The 16,286-nt window shown below is 54.2% G+C and overlaps 1 protein-coding gene across 1 annotated transcript in view; it reads left to right on the forward strand.

The window, feature by feature from the left end:
- The window catches only part of ABCC3 (ATP binding cassette subfamily C member 3), a 42,042-nt gene that overhangs the window by 9,557 nt on the left and 16,199 nt on the right, over positions 1-16,286 (forward strand). Inside the window, exons 2-17 of the mRNA XM_082678361.1 lie at positions 1,290-1,466; positions 1,821-1,946; positions 2,154-2,291; positions 3,115-3,240; positions 3,471-3,532; positions 4,230-4,361; positions 5,802-5,993; positions 9,050-9,227; positions 9,326-9,487; positions 10,341-10,433; positions 11,542-11,745; positions 11,850-11,996; positions 12,413-12,500; positions 12,871-12,937; positions 13,398-13,524; positions 13,606-13,782. Of these exons, the coding sequence (XP_082534487.1) occupies positions 1,290-1,466; positions 1,821-1,946; positions 2,154-2,291; positions 3,115-3,240; positions 3,471-3,532; positions 4,230-4,361; positions 5,802-5,993; positions 9,050-9,227; positions 9,326-9,487; positions 10,341-10,433; positions 11,542-11,745; positions 11,850-11,996; positions 12,413-12,500; positions 12,871-12,937; positions 13,398-13,524; positions 13,606-13,782 (2,196 nt within the window). The remainder of the gene's footprint in view (positions 1-1,289; positions 1,467-1,820; positions 1,947-2,153; positions 2,292-3,114; positions 3,241-3,470; positions 3,533-4,229; positions 4,362-5,801; positions 5,994-9,049; positions 9,228-9,325; positions 9,488-10,340; positions 10,434-11,541; positions 11,746-11,849; positions 11,997-12,412; positions 12,501-12,870; positions 12,938-13,397; positions 13,525-13,605; positions 13,783-16,286) is intronic.

Below are 16,286 nucleotides of genomic sequence, written 5' to 3' on the forward strand. Positions count from 1 at the left end.
GAGTTGTCTCTAGGTGGATGGGATTGTGGGTGAGGTTTGGGTTTTTTTTTGGCTGCCTTGGGTCTTCGTAGCTGCGCGCAGGCTTTCCCTAGTTGCAGCGAGCAGGGGCTACTCTTTGTTGCGGTGCACGGGCTTCTCATTGTGGTGGCTTCTCTAGTTGCGGAGCACGGGCTCTAGGCACACGGGCTTCAGTAGTTGCGGCACGTGGGCTCAGTAGTCGCAGCACGCGGGCTCTAGAACGCTGTCTCAGTCGTTGTGGCACATGGGCTTTGTTGCTCTGCAGCATATGGGATCTTCCTGGACCAGGGATCGAACCTGTGTCCCCTGCATTGGCAGGTGGATTCTTAACCACTGCGCCACCAGGAAAGTCCCTTTTTTTTTTTTAGTTGTTTATATTTTATGAGTTTCTGTAAAAACAGTCTAATACTTTGCAAGAAGGGAAAAAAAGATTAGTCAAAGTGGCCTTGAGGGAAAGTCTTGGTAAAATATGTGTTTGAATGCGTTCCCCCATCTCTTTCCGGAAAAGTTCTTAGGTGCAAAGACAAAAGCGGTCTTGTCTGGACTCAGTGGTTCCCCAAGACACGAGACTGTCAGTGCTAGAACCAGGACAGTTCTATGCAAACTGGGGCGGTTGGTCACCCCAGCTTTGTTTACAAAGCTCTCTCCACATCCCCTTGCTCCTTTGAGTTCACACCCACTGAGGAGGTAGGTGGGGCAGGGATGCTGCCCCCAGTTTAAAGGAGAGGGAACTAAAGCTCAGAGAGGCTCCCTATCCCTTCCCTGGGAGAGCCTTAGAGAGAAAGTGGGCTCTGCAACCATGTGCACATATTGCTTTGATAAAATTAAAAATTAGTTTAAAATAAAAGAGCGGAAATCTAGAATGACAGAGAGCAGACCAGTGTCTGCCTGGGAGGGATGGGCCGCAGAGGGGCACGAAGGAACTCGTGGAACGGTGGATTATTCTCTATCTTTATGGCGGGAGCAGTTTTGCAGGTGTGTACGACTGTCACTCACTGGACTGTGCACTTCAAATGGGTGCAGTTTATTGTGCTTAAATTAAACATCAGTTAGAGAGACAGAGAGAAAATATGAGGAAATGGAGCGCCCTTAGCCTCCTGGAAGAGCTCACACTCGGGACAATGCCTGCTGGTTTGCACACTTCGACTTTCATATTCACACACCTTCTGACGCCCAGAGCGCATGGGGCAGCTCTCTGGCCCAGCCCCCTCCCTGGAGCGTGAGCCCAGGGCTGCACAAGGCTGCCCCTGAATTCTTCTCTTTGTCCCCAGGACTCCAATCTGTCCGTGCACACGGACAACCCGGACTTCACTCCCTGCTTCCAGAACTCCGTGCTGGCCTGGGTCCCCTGCATCTACCTGTGGGCTGCCCTGCCCTGCTACCTGTTCTACCTGCGGCACCGCCACCAAGGCTACATCGTTCTCTCTCGCCTCTCTAGGCTCAAGACGGTCAGCGGCTCAGGGCTCTCCTGCGGGTGGGACCAGGACCTAGGAGAGTCTCCTTTTAATGGGTCCCTTTCCCCACCCTCAGGAACTGGTCTGGGTTCCCCAGCCTCACCCTCCCTGTGCTCAGGGCCGTGGCAGCCTGCCAGTTGGGCTGAGATAATCTCTGCTTGGGGAAATTCAATCAAGTTCCCCAGCAATGCTCTCTCCCCACCCTGGAGAAGCTTCTGGCCAGTGCCCAGCCCAGCCCTTGGGGGCAAACCTGGGCAGGTCTGTTGGTTTCAGGAGCAAAGGCTCCTCCCCAGTGGGGACCATCCCTTTCTTTGGGGATGGAGGCCCCAACATGTGCCCTGTTCATAGGCCTTGGGCGTCCTGCTGTGGTGTGTCTCCTGGATTGACCTCTTCTACTCCTTCCATGGCCTGGCCCACGGTTGGGCCCCTGCCCCCATCTTCTTTGTCACCCCCTTGGTGGTGGGGGTCACCATGGTCAGTGTGGGACCAGGGAATCTGGGTTGGGGAGGATCTCCAGTGGGTTGTGGGATTGTGATGGGGGAACCATGGGCTCTGAGGAGAAGGCTGGACACCTTAGGAGTGGGTAACCCCAGAAACGTATGGCCATGTGGCATGGGGAGGAATGGAGGCAGGTCCGGATGTGCGTGCTCCGGCCCAGCCTCCCCTGCCCTCCCTGCACAGCTGCTGGCCACCCTGCTGATCCAGTATGAGCAGCTGCAGGGGGTTCGGTCTTCGGGGGTCCTCGTCATCTTCTGGTTCCTGTGTGTGGTCTGTGGCATCATCCCCTTCCGTTCCAAGATCCTTTCAGCTTTGGCACAGGTAAGCGGAAGAGAGGAACCTGCCAGGTCCCCTGCTGTCTAGGGATTGTCCCCAGAGCTCAAGGTCACTGCTGGGTCCCAGGCTCCTCTCTTCTGCCCCTCCCCAGCTCCCTCCTCTGCTGTTCAGTCCTTTTTGTGTCATTCCCTACTTGTACCTCTGCTGAGAAGCAGACTGGTGAGCCGGGTGAGGACCGTTGTAACCCAGGGGAATGCAGCGAGATGCAGCCATTGTTGGCTGTTCGTGGGAACGTAGCAGCCACCACCAAGTACGATGTCCGTTCAGTGAGAGCAGGTGCGCAGACACGAACGGTTCTGGCTTTCCTGGAATCCCGTTGTCTTGTTCTCCCTTTTCTCCCACCTCCCTCAGTTCCTGGCCTTCCTCTGGATCTTCAGTGGTGCGCGGGCGTGGTAGGAACACTGGGGATCAATCTAGTGTCTCCGTTTCTCCATCTCAAGAGGAGGCAGTCAAGTATATTCATAGGCGCACAGGCTGGGAACAACCCACTTACTCCTTGTGATCTTGGGCAAATTCCTGAGTCATCTAGAGTCTCATTTCCTCAATTGCAGACTGAGAATCATAAGATTTCCTACCTGTTAGGGAGGGTTAGACAAGGTGATGTAGATGAGCAGGGCAAGTCTCCACAGGACAGTGGACCCCCTATGACCTTTCCCGTCTCTCAGAAGCCTCTGGGCAGGGGGACCCAGGTACCCACTTTTGCTGACTTCTACCCCAGAGGGGTCTGGTGCCCCAAAGGACTCCTTGGGGCAAGGGCTGCAGGCCCAGGGCTTCCCAAGCTCTGATGCTGCTCTCCTTTCTCCCCCAGGGCAAGATCTCAGACCCCTTCCGCTTCACCACCTTCTATATCTACTTCGCCCTGGTGCTCTCTGCCCTCGTCCTCTCGTGCTCCAGGGAGAAGCCACCGTTTTTCTCCCCCAAGAATATCGACCCCGTGAGTCTTAATGGAGGTGGGTGGTGGTGGGGGTGCCACAGCCCACCCCTCAGCCCAGCCATTACCAGCATCCCCCATCCCTTCCAGTTCATTCCATCTTCATGTCACCTCCACAGTGTGCACACTGGGACTTGGAGCAGGAAGGAACGGGGCACCCTCCTCCCTCTGCTCTGCCTAGAGAGGGTGGTGTGCCCTCCTGATGTCCCCTGCCCCACTCTTGCACCTTCTAGAACCCCTGCCCCGAGGCCGGAGCTGGCTTCCTCTCCCGCCTGTCTTTCTGGTGGTTTACAAAGTGAGTTGGCTCTTCCCCAAGCCTGGGGGCCCAGGGGAGGGGGAATGGGGACGGAGAGTTGGGGGATGAGAAAGAGGAAGGGGAGCAGGCCAGGAGTCCAGGGGCCTGAGGAGCTGTGAACCCCAGCGGGCGTGGGGCAGGCGAGGGTGGGAAACCTGTCTGTTTGAGCTGGGGGCTGAGTACAGAGGCCGGTCCTGGTCCAGTTCTGATCCCAGGGCACAGGCCTGACCTGTGTCTCCAGGCCGTGGGGACGGGCCTAGGGTCCTAGAAGGAGACCGTTAGTTCCCAGCTCTTTGGTCAGGGAGAAGCTTGCAGCTGTCATTCCTTGGGCGCCCCTCAGAGCAGCTAGAGCAGGAGAAATGTGTCTGTGACCTGGGTGACAGCCCGTCAACCATATTGTACTGAGGAGGCTCCTCGGGCTGGGGCTCCATCCAGCAGGACTTGTCATCCCCCAGGGCCGCAGCCAGCATGGATTTTGTCATCAGTGCCCAGGAGTCAGTGGGGCATCTGGGAAGGAGTGAGAAAGGGCTGGGAGTGGGAACTTGGGGTGGGAGGCAGTGACCCCCATCCTGCTCACTGTGCGAATAAAGGAACACTTTCCTTGGCCACAGCTCCCTAGGGACACCCTCCTCTCTGGAGACCCTTGTCCCCAGGCTGCTAAGCTCTGACCCAGGCTGGTGCTGCCTGTCCACTCCAGGTTGGCCATCCTCGGCTACCGGCGGCCCTTGGAGGAGTGGGACCTCTGGTGCCTGAACAAGGAGGACCGCTCCCACGTGGTGGTGCAGAGGCTGCTGGAGGAGAGGAAGAAGCAGCAAGAGCGGGCGGCGCGGTGAGGCGCTCCTCCTCCCCTGTCCCCGCGCCCCCCTACCCCCACCCCTTTATACAGCCCAGGTCTCCTGCAGGCCAGGCTGGTAGACCCAGGAGATCAGATGGCTGGGCGTGGGGAGAAGAGCAGGTGCAGGTGGTCCTGGGATGGGCAGCTCAGGCCGGGGTCAGCTCTCCCAGCGCTACTGATGCTGGAGGATGGCTGGCACTTTCGTAGCACTTATGCCGTCCCAGGCATTGTCCTCATCGTGCAGACTAACGCGGTTAATCTCCGACAGCTACTGTGCAGGTTCTATTGCCTTTGTGTTCCGGATGAGGTCACTGAGGCACAGAGGTTTGATGACGCACCCAAGGTCCCCTAGTTGGTGGTGGCAAAGCCAGAATCCACACCGGCCGTCTGGCCCCACAGCGCTCACCACTGCCCTGCCCTGCCAGGGACTTCCCTCAGGAGGGGAAGGGCTGGGGGAGGAAAGTTGAGGCCAGCGCCCCCTCTCAATCCTGCTTCCTGCGTGGAGGCAGTGGCTGGAAGAGACGACCCTGTGGCTAAGGGCCTGCCCACTGGCAGCCTGTCTCTGGCCGACTACCCAGCCGAGGAAGCTGAGGCTCTGAGCCCTTCTTCTTCACCCACGTCCTCCCCCGCCCCGCCCCCCAGGACCGAAACCCCTTCCACCCGCAACCTGGGACCCAGAAATCCCATGCTGGTTCCGCCTGAGCCTCTGATGGCCGACTGGCTGTGAAGGAACCGGGGACATGGACTTGCTCAGCAGTGTCTTGGGCTCATGGCTTGGAGCCTCTGGAAGACCTAATGGCCCCCAGGCTGCCTGCTGCACCCCCTCTCTGTCCCTCCATGCCACCTCCACTCCCTCCCTGCTCAGCTTGCCAGTGACTAGGCCACTAGCCAGCCCTGCCCATGTCTCCCTTCTTTTTTTTTTTTTTTTTTTTGCGTTACGCGGGCCTCTCACTGTTGTGGCCTCTCCCGTTGCGGAGCACAGGCTCCGGACGCGCAGGCTCAGCGGCCATGGCTCATGGGCCCAGCCGCTCCGCGTCATGTGGGATCTTCCCGGACCGGGGCACGAACCTGTGTCCCCTGCATCGGCAGGCGGACTCTCAACCACTGCGCCACCAGGGAAGCCCACTATGTCTCCCTTCTTGTCAGCATCCTCCTGGAGCCAGCCCTGGGCGGGGCATGGAGAGGGCCACAGGTTGGGAATTGCTGGGTGTATAGTCCTTGAGGAGCAGTTAGGGCACCCCTTCATATATCCTCTAGCACCTGAAGACACTTGGGGATTCTCAGCTGGAAAGTCTCATTGTCCTTCCCCCTCCCAATTCTGAGAGCCAGCGAAGAGCTCCCCCTCCTACCTGGTCCTCGCCAGCCCCGGTGGCCCTTGGCTTCACGGAGCCCATGTGCCCATTCCTACCCACTGCTCCTTCCTCCCCGGACCAGACACCAGGCTGCGGAGGCTTCTGGGAAGAGACTGTCCAGCGAGGGAGAGGTGCTGCTGGGGGGCCGGCCCCAGGCCCGGGAGCCCCCCTTCCTGCGGGCCCTGATGGCCACCTTTGGCTCCAGCTTCCTCCTCAGCATGTGCTTCAAGCTGGTCCAGGACCTGCTGTCCTTCATCAACCCACAGCTGCTGAGGTCTCTCTCCACGCTCCCTCCCACGCAGCCCTTCCCGGGGCAAGGGGCTGGCTGGCCGGCCGGCCTCGGGGACAATGGGTAGAGAGAAGAGCCCCAGACCAGGAACCGAAGGGGCTCTCCCCACTTTCTGTGCGACCTTTGGCGAGTGGCAGAGCCTCTGCACCTCATTTCCCCATTTACATCCAACTTATCTGGACTAAGTACAACTGCCAGGTACCCTGATGTATATATTAACATACATTCTCTCTTTAAGTCCTCCTGACAATCCTACAGAGAGGTGCCCTTTTCCCGTTTTACAAACAAGGAAGCAGAAAAACGAAAAACAATCCAGAAAATGAGGAAATAGGAACTCAGAGAGGTGAAGTGACTTGGCCAAGGGTACACAGCTGGGAAAGTTGGATTTGAGTCCAGGGCTCTGAACTCCATCTACGGTGCTCTTTCCAGATGATAGGCTCCGCCATCTATCACGTGAGTGGCTTGGGCTAGAAAGAGCTCTCAAATGAGGGGATGGGAAGGAGCTAGCAGCTGAGCCCTCAATCCTTTGGCCCTCCAAGCATACATTTGTGCATTCATTCATTCAGTGAACATATTTTGAGCCCCCAGGTCCCAGAATGGTGCCAGACACTAGGTATACAAAGATAACTAAGATATGGTCTTGAAGTCTTGTGGGAGAAACCAATGTGTAAGTCTATTAGAGCACAGTGTGGGCGGAGGTGTACTTAGGTGTCTGAAAAAACCCCAGAGGAGCAAGGAAGCCAGCCTGGGAAGGGGCAGGGTACACTTGCCAGCCAGAGAGCTTATCAAGTTTGGAAAGACAGGCAATTTGCTGACTAGGTGAGGAAGGAGGGGAAGGTGCAAAGTCACAAAGGCCTGAAACAGCATAACTCAGGAACTCCAGGTACTTCTGAATGCTGTGGCGACGGTGGGGGGGGGGGTGACCAAAGTGAGGGGCAGGACAACAAAGGGAGGGAGGGAGAGCTAAAGAAATCCTTGAAAGATTTGAAGCCAGGGAGGGGTGTCTGGTTTTCATTCTGGAAGGATCCCCTGCCAGTAGTGTGGGGGAGGCAGGGCAGGGTGGCCACATGGAAGTGGGCCAACCAGGTCCAAGGAAAGTCCAGGTCAGGAATGAGAAAGGATTCAGGAGCTAGTCTCTGGAAATGAGTGTTGGTGCCAGGGAGAGGGAGGGGAAAAGGTGACCTGGGGTCTGGCCTGGGTAGCTGGAGGATGATGGACCTTTTCCTGAGATGGTGAACTCAGCAGGAAGAGAGACCTGGGCCCTGGGCAAGGTGGTGAGGGGCATCTTGGCCATTTTGGGCCTGAGTTGCTGGAGATTCCCAGCTAGCTGGAGATCACATTTGCAGAGGCATCGGGTGGAAGCCCAGGGTCCCATATCTGTGGCTAACCTCTCCCAGAGAGCCCGTGCAGAGGGCCCAGACAGAGCCCTAGGGCATTCTGACAGGTATGGGTGAGCAGAAGACTAGTGTGGGGGGACGAAGTGGGGAAAAGAACCCAGATTGTGGAGCAGGGCACAGAGAACCCTTATGGGGGAAGGTGTGGTCTCCAGTGAAGCAAGTTGACCAGTAAAATAGAGCCTGAGGAAGGCAACGTGGAGTTTGTGGGTGACTTTGCCAAGAACAGAGGCTGCGACACAGGGGAAGGGCCTGAGAATAGGGTTTCTGCAGTGGAGATGGGGCCAGTGGAGGTCTAGAAACTTCCTACAAAGGTTCTTAGTTTTCTAGGGTAACAGAGTACCACAAACTGGGTGGCTGAAAACGGAAATGTGTTCTTTCACAGTTCTGGAAGCCAGAGGTCTGAAATCAAAGTGTCAGTGGGTAGGTTCCTTCCAGAGGCTCTGAGTGAGAATCTGTTCCATGCCTCCCAGGTGCTGGTGGGGCTGGCAGTCCTTGGCATTCCTAGGCTTAGAGACTCATCGCTCCTATCTCAGCCTCCATCTTTGCATGGCATCCTCCTGTGTGTGTGTGTCTGTCTGTCTGTCTGCCTCTGTGTCTCTGTGTGCAAACCTCCCTCTCTTTTCTCTTATAAAGACACCAGTCACTGGATTATGGGCCACCCTACTCCAATATGACCTTATCTTAACTTGATTACGTCTGCAAAGACCCTGTTTCCAAATAAGGTCACATGCACAGGTACCAGGGGTTATGACTTGAAATGTCTTTTGGGGAGTTACACCCAACCCACAGCAGAAGAAGCCTGGCCATGACTATGGAGGTTGCTCCATGGGGCCAAGGGGAGGTTTGTCCTAACATGGAAGACACTTGGTCATGTCAGTCGGCCAAGGCACAGAGCTGCCAGTGGAGAGGAGGATACTGAAGACCAGGAGAAAAAGGGGGCCAACGACGAAACAGGTTCCTGAGGAGGCAGGTGGGATCCAGGGCTTGGGGGGCAGGACCCGGCGTGGAAAGTTGAAAGGACGCCTCCTGTCCTGAGGCAGGACGAAAGGAAGAGGGCAAGTGTTTGCAGGGAAGATTTAAGTGGGCAGCTGCTGAGAGAGGTGGGGGGTGAGGACAGGTGAGAGGATAAGAGGTGAAAAGGACTGCGGGAGAGGAAGTAGATTAGGGCCCCGGAGAAGGTCACTGGGCGGCGTGGGAAGTCGCTGATATTGAGATGGGTGGATTTGAGGGGCGAGGGTCTGTGTGGTCACGCAGTGGACTTCAGAGCCCTCGGCAGCCCAGAAGAAGGTGCAGGAAAGTGTAATCAATGGACATGTTGCACTGCTTCCTGCCACATGGTCCAAGGAGGCAAGAAAGGCAGGCCGGTGAGGCAGGTGGCCAGAGGGTGATAAAGGGGTGGGTGGCGGGGGGCCATGGTAGGCAGGAAAGGAGGTGGAGGCAGAAAGGAGTAAGGGTGGAGGGCTTGAGGCAGCTCTGCGCCAAGTCCCCCTGGTCTGGGTGGGGGTGTGGAGGGCCAGCAGCCTCCTCCTGAGAGGTTTCAGAGGCGGGGCAGAGTGGAGGCTGAGGGGAAAGGGGAGGGCAGCAGTAGAGGGAGTAGACTGGGGGAGCCCTGCCCACCCTCGTGCTTCTCTCCTCACCTTCCAGCGTCCTGATCAGATTTATTTCAAACCCCACGGCCCCCACCTGGTGGGGCTTTCTGGTGGCCGGGCTGATGTTCGTGTGCTCTGTGACGCAGACTCTGATCTTACACCAGTATTACCACTGCATCTTTGTGATGGGGTTGAGGTTTCGCACGGGCATCATAGGTGTCATCTATAGGAAGGTCAGCTGGAGCAGGGCGTGGGGGGCTGGGGAGGCCAGCCCTGGGGAGCTTTGGAGAGACTCGCGGGCCCAGTCCCTCACCCTGCTGTCCACCTGCAGGCTCTGGTCATCACCAATTCAGTCAAACGTGAGTCCACTGCGGGAGAAATTGTTAACCTCATGTCTGTGGACGCCCAGCGCTTCATGGATGTTGTCCCCTTCATCAACCTGCTGTGGTCAGCACCCCTGCAGATGATCCTGGCAGTGTACTTCCTCTGGCAGGTGACTCTTCTTTTTTTTAAAAAAAAATTAATTAATTTATTTATCTATTTGGCTGCGTTGGGTCTTCGTTGCTGCGCGCGGGCTTTCTCTAGTTGCGGCAAGCGGGAGCTACTCTTCCTTGCGGTGCGCGGGCTTCTCATTGCGGTGGCTTCTCTTGTTGCAGAGCACGGGCTTCAGTAGTTGTGGCTCACGGACTCAGTAGTTGTGGCTTTCAGGCTCTAGGGTGCAGGCTTAGTAGTTGTGGCTCATGGGCTTAGTTGCTCTGCGGCGTGTGGGAATCTTCCTGGACCAGGGCTCGAACCCGTGTCCCCTGCACTGGCAGGCGGATTCTTAACCACTGCGCCACCAGGGAAGTCCTGGCAGGTGACTCTTGAACCCTGATCTCTGCCCCCTTCCTCTGACCTTCTCCTTCCTTCAGATGGGACAAGACAGGGTTATTCTGGGTCAGCAGAGGGGTGGGGGACGGGACGGTGAGGATGCTGGTGTCTTTCTGGCCTGTGTGAGAATCCTTCTCACAGAACCCAGGGGAGGGAAGAGGGACTTGGAGGCAAGGTGGGTGTGACTCTGACTGTCATTGCCTGTCTGTATTTGCCTTCCTGTGTGTCTGGACACCCTTCTATGTCTGCCTGTTTGTCCCTATCTCTTGTCGTTATCTGATGGCCGGCTGTTTTTGCAGATGTTTTCGTCATTTTGGCTTTATCTGCGTGTCTGCTTTTTGCTGTCCATCTGTTTGGCTGGCCACCATCTTTTGCTTCTCGCCCTTCCCTGCATTTCATGTCAATAGGCCTCTGCCTGTTGGGTTCTGTCTATATACTCTGTCTGTCTGTCTAGTCAATCTGTTGTGCCTCCTCAGAACCTGGGTCCCTCTGTCCTGGCTGGAGTCGCTCTCATGGTCTTGCTGATTCCGCTCAATGGAGCCGTGGCTGTGAAAATGCGTGCGTTCCAGGTGGGTGCTAGCAACTGCGCTGCTCCTGCCTGGAGCCTTGGCCAGGTACCTGGCGGAGAGCAGTCACTAACCCGGGCTTTACCAACTGCCTTGCTCACCGAGTACGGACGGCTCCAAGCCACCTTCACAAACCTTAGCTTATTCTAGCCCCCAACCCTGAGAGGGTTTTAGAAACATTCTCATTTTGCAGCTGAGGAACCAAGGCTCATTATTTATTTGCAAACATTTCCTGATGTCTTCCCTAGCTTCCCACTGTACATAGGATAAATGGCAAATTCCCTACCGCCACCCACCAGGCCCCTGCTCACCTTTCAATCCCTCACCCCCTGGGATACGGCCAAGTTTCATGCAGTATGGCCTTTCTTTTCTCCAAATCAACAAGCTCTGAATACCTCTGGGCTACCATACGTCCTGTTCCCTGGAATGTGCTTCGCCCTTCCTTCCTTGCCCAGGTCCCTCCCTTCCTTCACCTCCCAGCATAAACTCTGATTTCCCAGTCCCTACCCCATTATTCTCTCCCAGAATCCTGTAACTCCCGTCGGAGTATGCGTAATAATTTAGTAAGCATTTATTCAGGTGGTTGTTTGCTTCCTGTCTACCTCGCCCATCAGACTGTCAGCTTCACGACGGCCAGGGCCTTGAGTTGTTCTTCATTATCTGCCCTACATCTAACACATGGCCTGGCACATAATAGGCACTCAATAAATTGGGGTGAATGAATAGATTGATTTGGCGTGCTGCACCCTGGGTTATAGGGACTGGGGAACAAAGAGGAATAAGGGATCTGTTCCCTTAGGCTCACGTCGAGTTGAGGCAACATACATGCACAGGGTCCCCTGTGAGAACGTGCCTTAGAAACCCAGAGAAGGGCCAGAGGGTGCTGCCTGTGAGGGTCAGTGATGGGGCACTGAGACTGGAGCTGGATTTTGTCCAGCAGAGAAGAGGGTAGGTCGGGCTGGGCGTTCCAGGCTGGGGTGCAGCACAGGCAGGCGGGGAGGAACGGTGAGCAGTCCGGCTGCCGTGTGTGTGAGTGCAGGGAAGGTGTGAGCCCCTGTGCGTGGAGGTCTGGGGAGGGGCTCGGGGTGTGCACTTTCCACACTCTCCATAGGTAGAGCAAATGAAACTCAAGGACTCACGCATCAGGCTGATGAGCGAGATCCTGGGCGGCATCAAGGTGCTGAAGCTGTACGCCTGGGAGCCCAGCTTCCTGAAGCAGGTGGAGGACATCCGGCAGGAGGAGCTCCGGCTGATGCGCCAGGCTGCCTACCTCCATGCCACGTCCACTTTCATCTGGATCTGCACCCCCTTCCTGGTGAGGCGCCCCTGCCTGGGCTGGCGTCCCGCCTCCTGCCTGGCCGGCCTGGGCCCCTGGACCCTGCAGACGCCACCCTGACACCCATCCCCACCCCTGCCCAGGTGACCCTGACCACCCTCGGGATGTACGTGTCCGTGGACAAGAACAACGTGCTGGATGCTGAGAAGGCCTTTGTGTCCGTGTCCCTGTTCAACATCTTAAAAATTCCCCTCAACATGCTGCCCCAGTTAATCAGCAACTTGGCCCAGGTAATGCTGGATAGGGCCGGGGGTTCTGCTGGAGTGTGGGCAGGTTGATGGGGTCACTTAGGGTCAGGGGATAATCAGGGAGAGTTACTGGAATCGGGGGAGGGCCATTTGGCATTATGAAGAATTGTTCCCAGTTGAATGAGGTCATTAGAGTCAGGGGCCATTTGGAGTCAGAGGAAGTCAGGTAAGGTCCTTGGAAACCCAAGTTCTGGAGACAGCCTCCTGTTACCGACCTGGACCCTGTCTTTGGCTGTGGGAGCCAGCCAAGACTCAGTCGTGGGAGGGGCCCTAGCGCCAGTCTCTGGACCCTCAGGGGGCCCAGTCTCACCCAGGAAGTTGGGGGCCAGCAAGGGTAAGAGGAGATGGTACAGGAAGAGCACAGCTCCCCGGGCTGACCCGCACCCTTCTGCATGCAGACCAGTGTGTCTCTGAAACGGATCCAGCATTTCCTGAGCCAAGATGAACTTGACTCCCAGTGTGTGGAAAGAAAGACCATCACCCCAGGTCCAGACAGCCTCTACCTGGGTTGCCCTTGCCCCAGCCACTGCTCCAGAAAATTCTCTGTTCCAAGCTTTTAACTTTTCTCCTGTGACCCCCTTTTCTTCATCCTCTTTTCGTATCTGCTCTCACTCTGTGCCTGCCTTCTTCCTCTTCTGGCTCTTTTCTCTCCTCTCGTCGTCCCTCTCCAGGCCTCCCCCACCACCTTCTTTCCCTAGGGCTCCCCCTGCTCCTCCCCAGGACTTCCTGTCTCCCCTCCCTCCCCCCCCACAAGATTCCCTGCCCTCCCCCTAGGGCTTCCCACACCTCTCCCCACCCAGGGATCCTCCTCGCCTTGCCCTGGGCCCCCTGACGCTGTACACCTCTGTCGTCCCAGGCTATACTGTCACCATACACAATGGCACCTTCACCTGGTCCCAGAACCTACCACCCACCCTGCACAGGTACCAGCTTCCCCTTCCCTCCTCAGCTGCCTAAAGTGAGCCAAAGGTCAGATCAGTAGCGGAACCCAACCCCACTCTCACGCTTCAGTCTTTGGCCTGAGAAGCAGGAAGAGCCTCAGCTTGCCAGGGTGGTGTCTGAAAGGGAGGAGGGCTTGGGTCTCCAGGTGCAAGGTGGGGGACCAAAATCCTGATTCCAGGGCTTCCCTGGTGGCGCAGTGGTTGAGAGTCTGTCTGCCGACGCAGGGGACACGGGTTCGTGCCCCGGTCCGGGAAGATCCCACATGCCGCGGAGCGGCTGGGCCCGTGAGCCATGGCCGCTGAGCCTGCGCGTCCGGAGCCTGTGCTCCGCAACGGGAGAGGCCACAACAGTGAGAGGCCCGCGTACCGCAAAAAAAAAAAAAAAAAACAAAAACAACCCTGATTCCTCCTCTGACTGGGCTACTTGTCTTCTTGCCCCCAGCCTAGATATCCAGGTGCCAAAAGGGGCACTAGTGGCTGTGGTGGGGCCTGTGGGTTGTGGTAAGTCCTCTCTGTTGTCTGCCCTGCTGGGAGAGATGGAGAAGCTGGAAGGCAAGGTGTATATGAAGGTGAGAGGGGCAGGGACTCCTGGGAAGGGAAGATTGGCCAGGCCTTGGGCAAACCCCGAGGTAACCTTCTCCTTTGGCCAGGGCTCCGTGGCCTACGTGCCCCAGCAGGCGTGGATACAGAACTGCACTCTTCAGGAAAACGTGCTGTTTGGCCAAGCCCTGGACCCCAAGCGGTACCAACAGGCTCTGGAGGCCTGTGCCCTGCTAGCTGACCTGGAGGTGCTGCCTGGTGGGAGCAAGACAGAGATCGGAGAGAAGGTAGGCTCCTCTTTCATCCTCTGGGCAGTTAGCACATATAGCTGCCCACCTCAATCCAGCCCAGGTCCAGATATGCATTCATTCATTCATTCATTCACACATTCATGTAGTATCATGCCTAGCTGTGTGCTAGGCACCGATGAAACAGAGCTATTACTGGGGGAAACTGACTTGTAAACAGGTAGGTGCTGTAGAATGTCCTGGGGGCCAGGCGGAAGGCCTGTGCAGGGTATTGGAAGGCAGTCACGGGGTGGTCTGCATAAGGAAAAGCATCACTTTTGAGCTGAATCTTAATAGCTAAGGAAGAAGCTCTCATCATTCATCAGATTTTATTACCTACCTACTTTATGCCAGGCAATATTATACAGTAGTAAATACACCAGACTAAAATCTCTGCCTTCATATAGCTTACCTTCTACTGGGGGAAAGAGATGATAGCAAGATAAATCAGTAAAATATATAATACTAGATAAACGCTAAGGGGAAAGAATGAAACAGGGAAGGGATATTGGAGTATGTGCAGGGTTGTATTGTTAGTGTGCTTTGGGAAAACCTCACTGAGAATCGGAGACTTGAACAAAGTGAGGGAGTGGTCCGTATCTTCGAACATGAAGCCCTGTCTGAGACATTTGAGGCAGAGAGAGCAGTAAGTGCAAAGGCCCTGAGGCAGGAGTGTGATTGGGACATTTAAGGACCAGCAAGAAGAGCAATGTGGATGGAGTGGAATGAGCAGGGATGAGGAGGAGATGAGGTCAGTGAGGTGTCCAGGCAGCCAGGTCACATTGGGCCTTGGAGACCACTGTAAGAACTGTGGCTTTTACCAAGTGATAGAAAGCCTTTGAAAGCCGAGGGATGGTGGGTGGACTGGCATTTCTGTGCAATTTGGTGTGACTGGAGGTTAGAAGGGGTGTGGCAGAAACAGGGTAAGGTAGAGCCTTGAAGACTTTGATTAAGGTTTTGGCCTTTACCCTAAAAACCATGGGACATCAGTGGAAGTTTTTATTTTTTAATTAATTTATTAATTTTTAACAGTCGCAAAATATACATAACATAAATCTTTACCTTAGAAATCCTTTTAAGTATATAGGTCAGTAGTGTTAAATACACTCACATTGTTGTACAGGCAATCTCCAGACCTCTCTTTATCTTGCAAAACTAAAACTCTGTACCCATTAAACAGCAACTTTTACTTATCCATTCATCCATCAATAGATACTTGGGTTGCTTCCACCTTTCAGCTATTGTGAGTAAAGCTGCTATGGACACGGGTGTGCAAAGATCTTTTCAAGACCCTACTTTCAATTCTTTTTAGTACATACCCAGAAGTGGAATTGCTAAATCATAATTCTATTTTTTTTTTTTTTTTTTTGAGGAACTGCCATACTATTTTCCATAATGGCTGCACCATTTAACATTCCCACCCACAGTACACAAGGTCTCCAACTTCTACACATTCTGGACAACACTTGTTGTTTTCTGGGGTGGTTGTTTGGTTTTTTGGTTTTGTTTTTTGGTAGTAGTCATCCTAATGGATGTGAGGTGGCATCTCACTGAGGTTTTGATTTGCATTTCCCAGTGATTAGTCATGTTGAGCATCTTTTCACGTGTCTATTGGTAGTTTGTATATCTTCTCTGGAGAAGTGTCTGTTCAAGTCCTTTGCCCAGATTTTATTGAAGTTGTTTGGTTTTTTGTTGTTGAGTTGTAGGAGTTCTTTATACATACTAGATATTAACCCCCTATCAGATATATGAGTTGCAAATATTTTCTCCTCTTCTGAAGGTTGTCTTTTCACTCTGCTGATTGTGTCCTTTGATGCACAGAAGTTTTCAATTTTAATGTGATCCAATTTTTCTATTTTTACTTTTGTTGCTTGTGCTTTTAGTGTCTTATCCAAAAAAATCATTGCCAAGTCCAATGTCATGAAACTTTTCCCTTGTGTTTTCCTCTGAGTTTTATAGCTTCACCTCTTTTTTTATATACTAAAGATTTCAGTGTCTCAAAGCAAAGACATCCTCTTACATAACTATAGTTGAGTTATCAAAATCAAGAAATTTATCATTAATACAGTATTATTATCTAATTGACTGTCTGACATTTGAAATGTCATCATTTGTCCCAGTAATGTCTTTTTTAGCTATTTTCTTTCCTGGTCTAGGGTTCAATCCAGGATCATGAGTTTCATTTAGTTGTCGTATCTCTTTATTCTCAATCAATCTGGATAATTCCTCAGTCTTTGTCTTTTAGAACATCAACACTTTTGAAGAGTACAGGCCAGTTATTTTGCAGAATGTTTCTCAATTTGAACGCGATTAGATTCGGAATATATTTTTTTTGGGAAAAGCCAAAGAAGTAACGTTGTGTCCTTCTTGGTGCGTCGTATCAGGAGGCACACGATGTCAGTTCATGCGTTACTGACAATGTTAACTTTGATCTCTTGATTGAGGTGGTATCGTCTACTGATGATTTCATTTTATAACTTTCATTGATGATTTTTGCCTGAGTC

Source organism: Grampus griseus (assembly GCF_964374135.1).
Source record: "Grampus griseus genome assembly, chromosome: 20".
In the NCBI taxonomy this organism is placed as follows: Eukaryota; Metazoa; Chordata; class Mammalia; order Artiodactyla; family Delphinidae; genus Grampus; species Grampus griseus.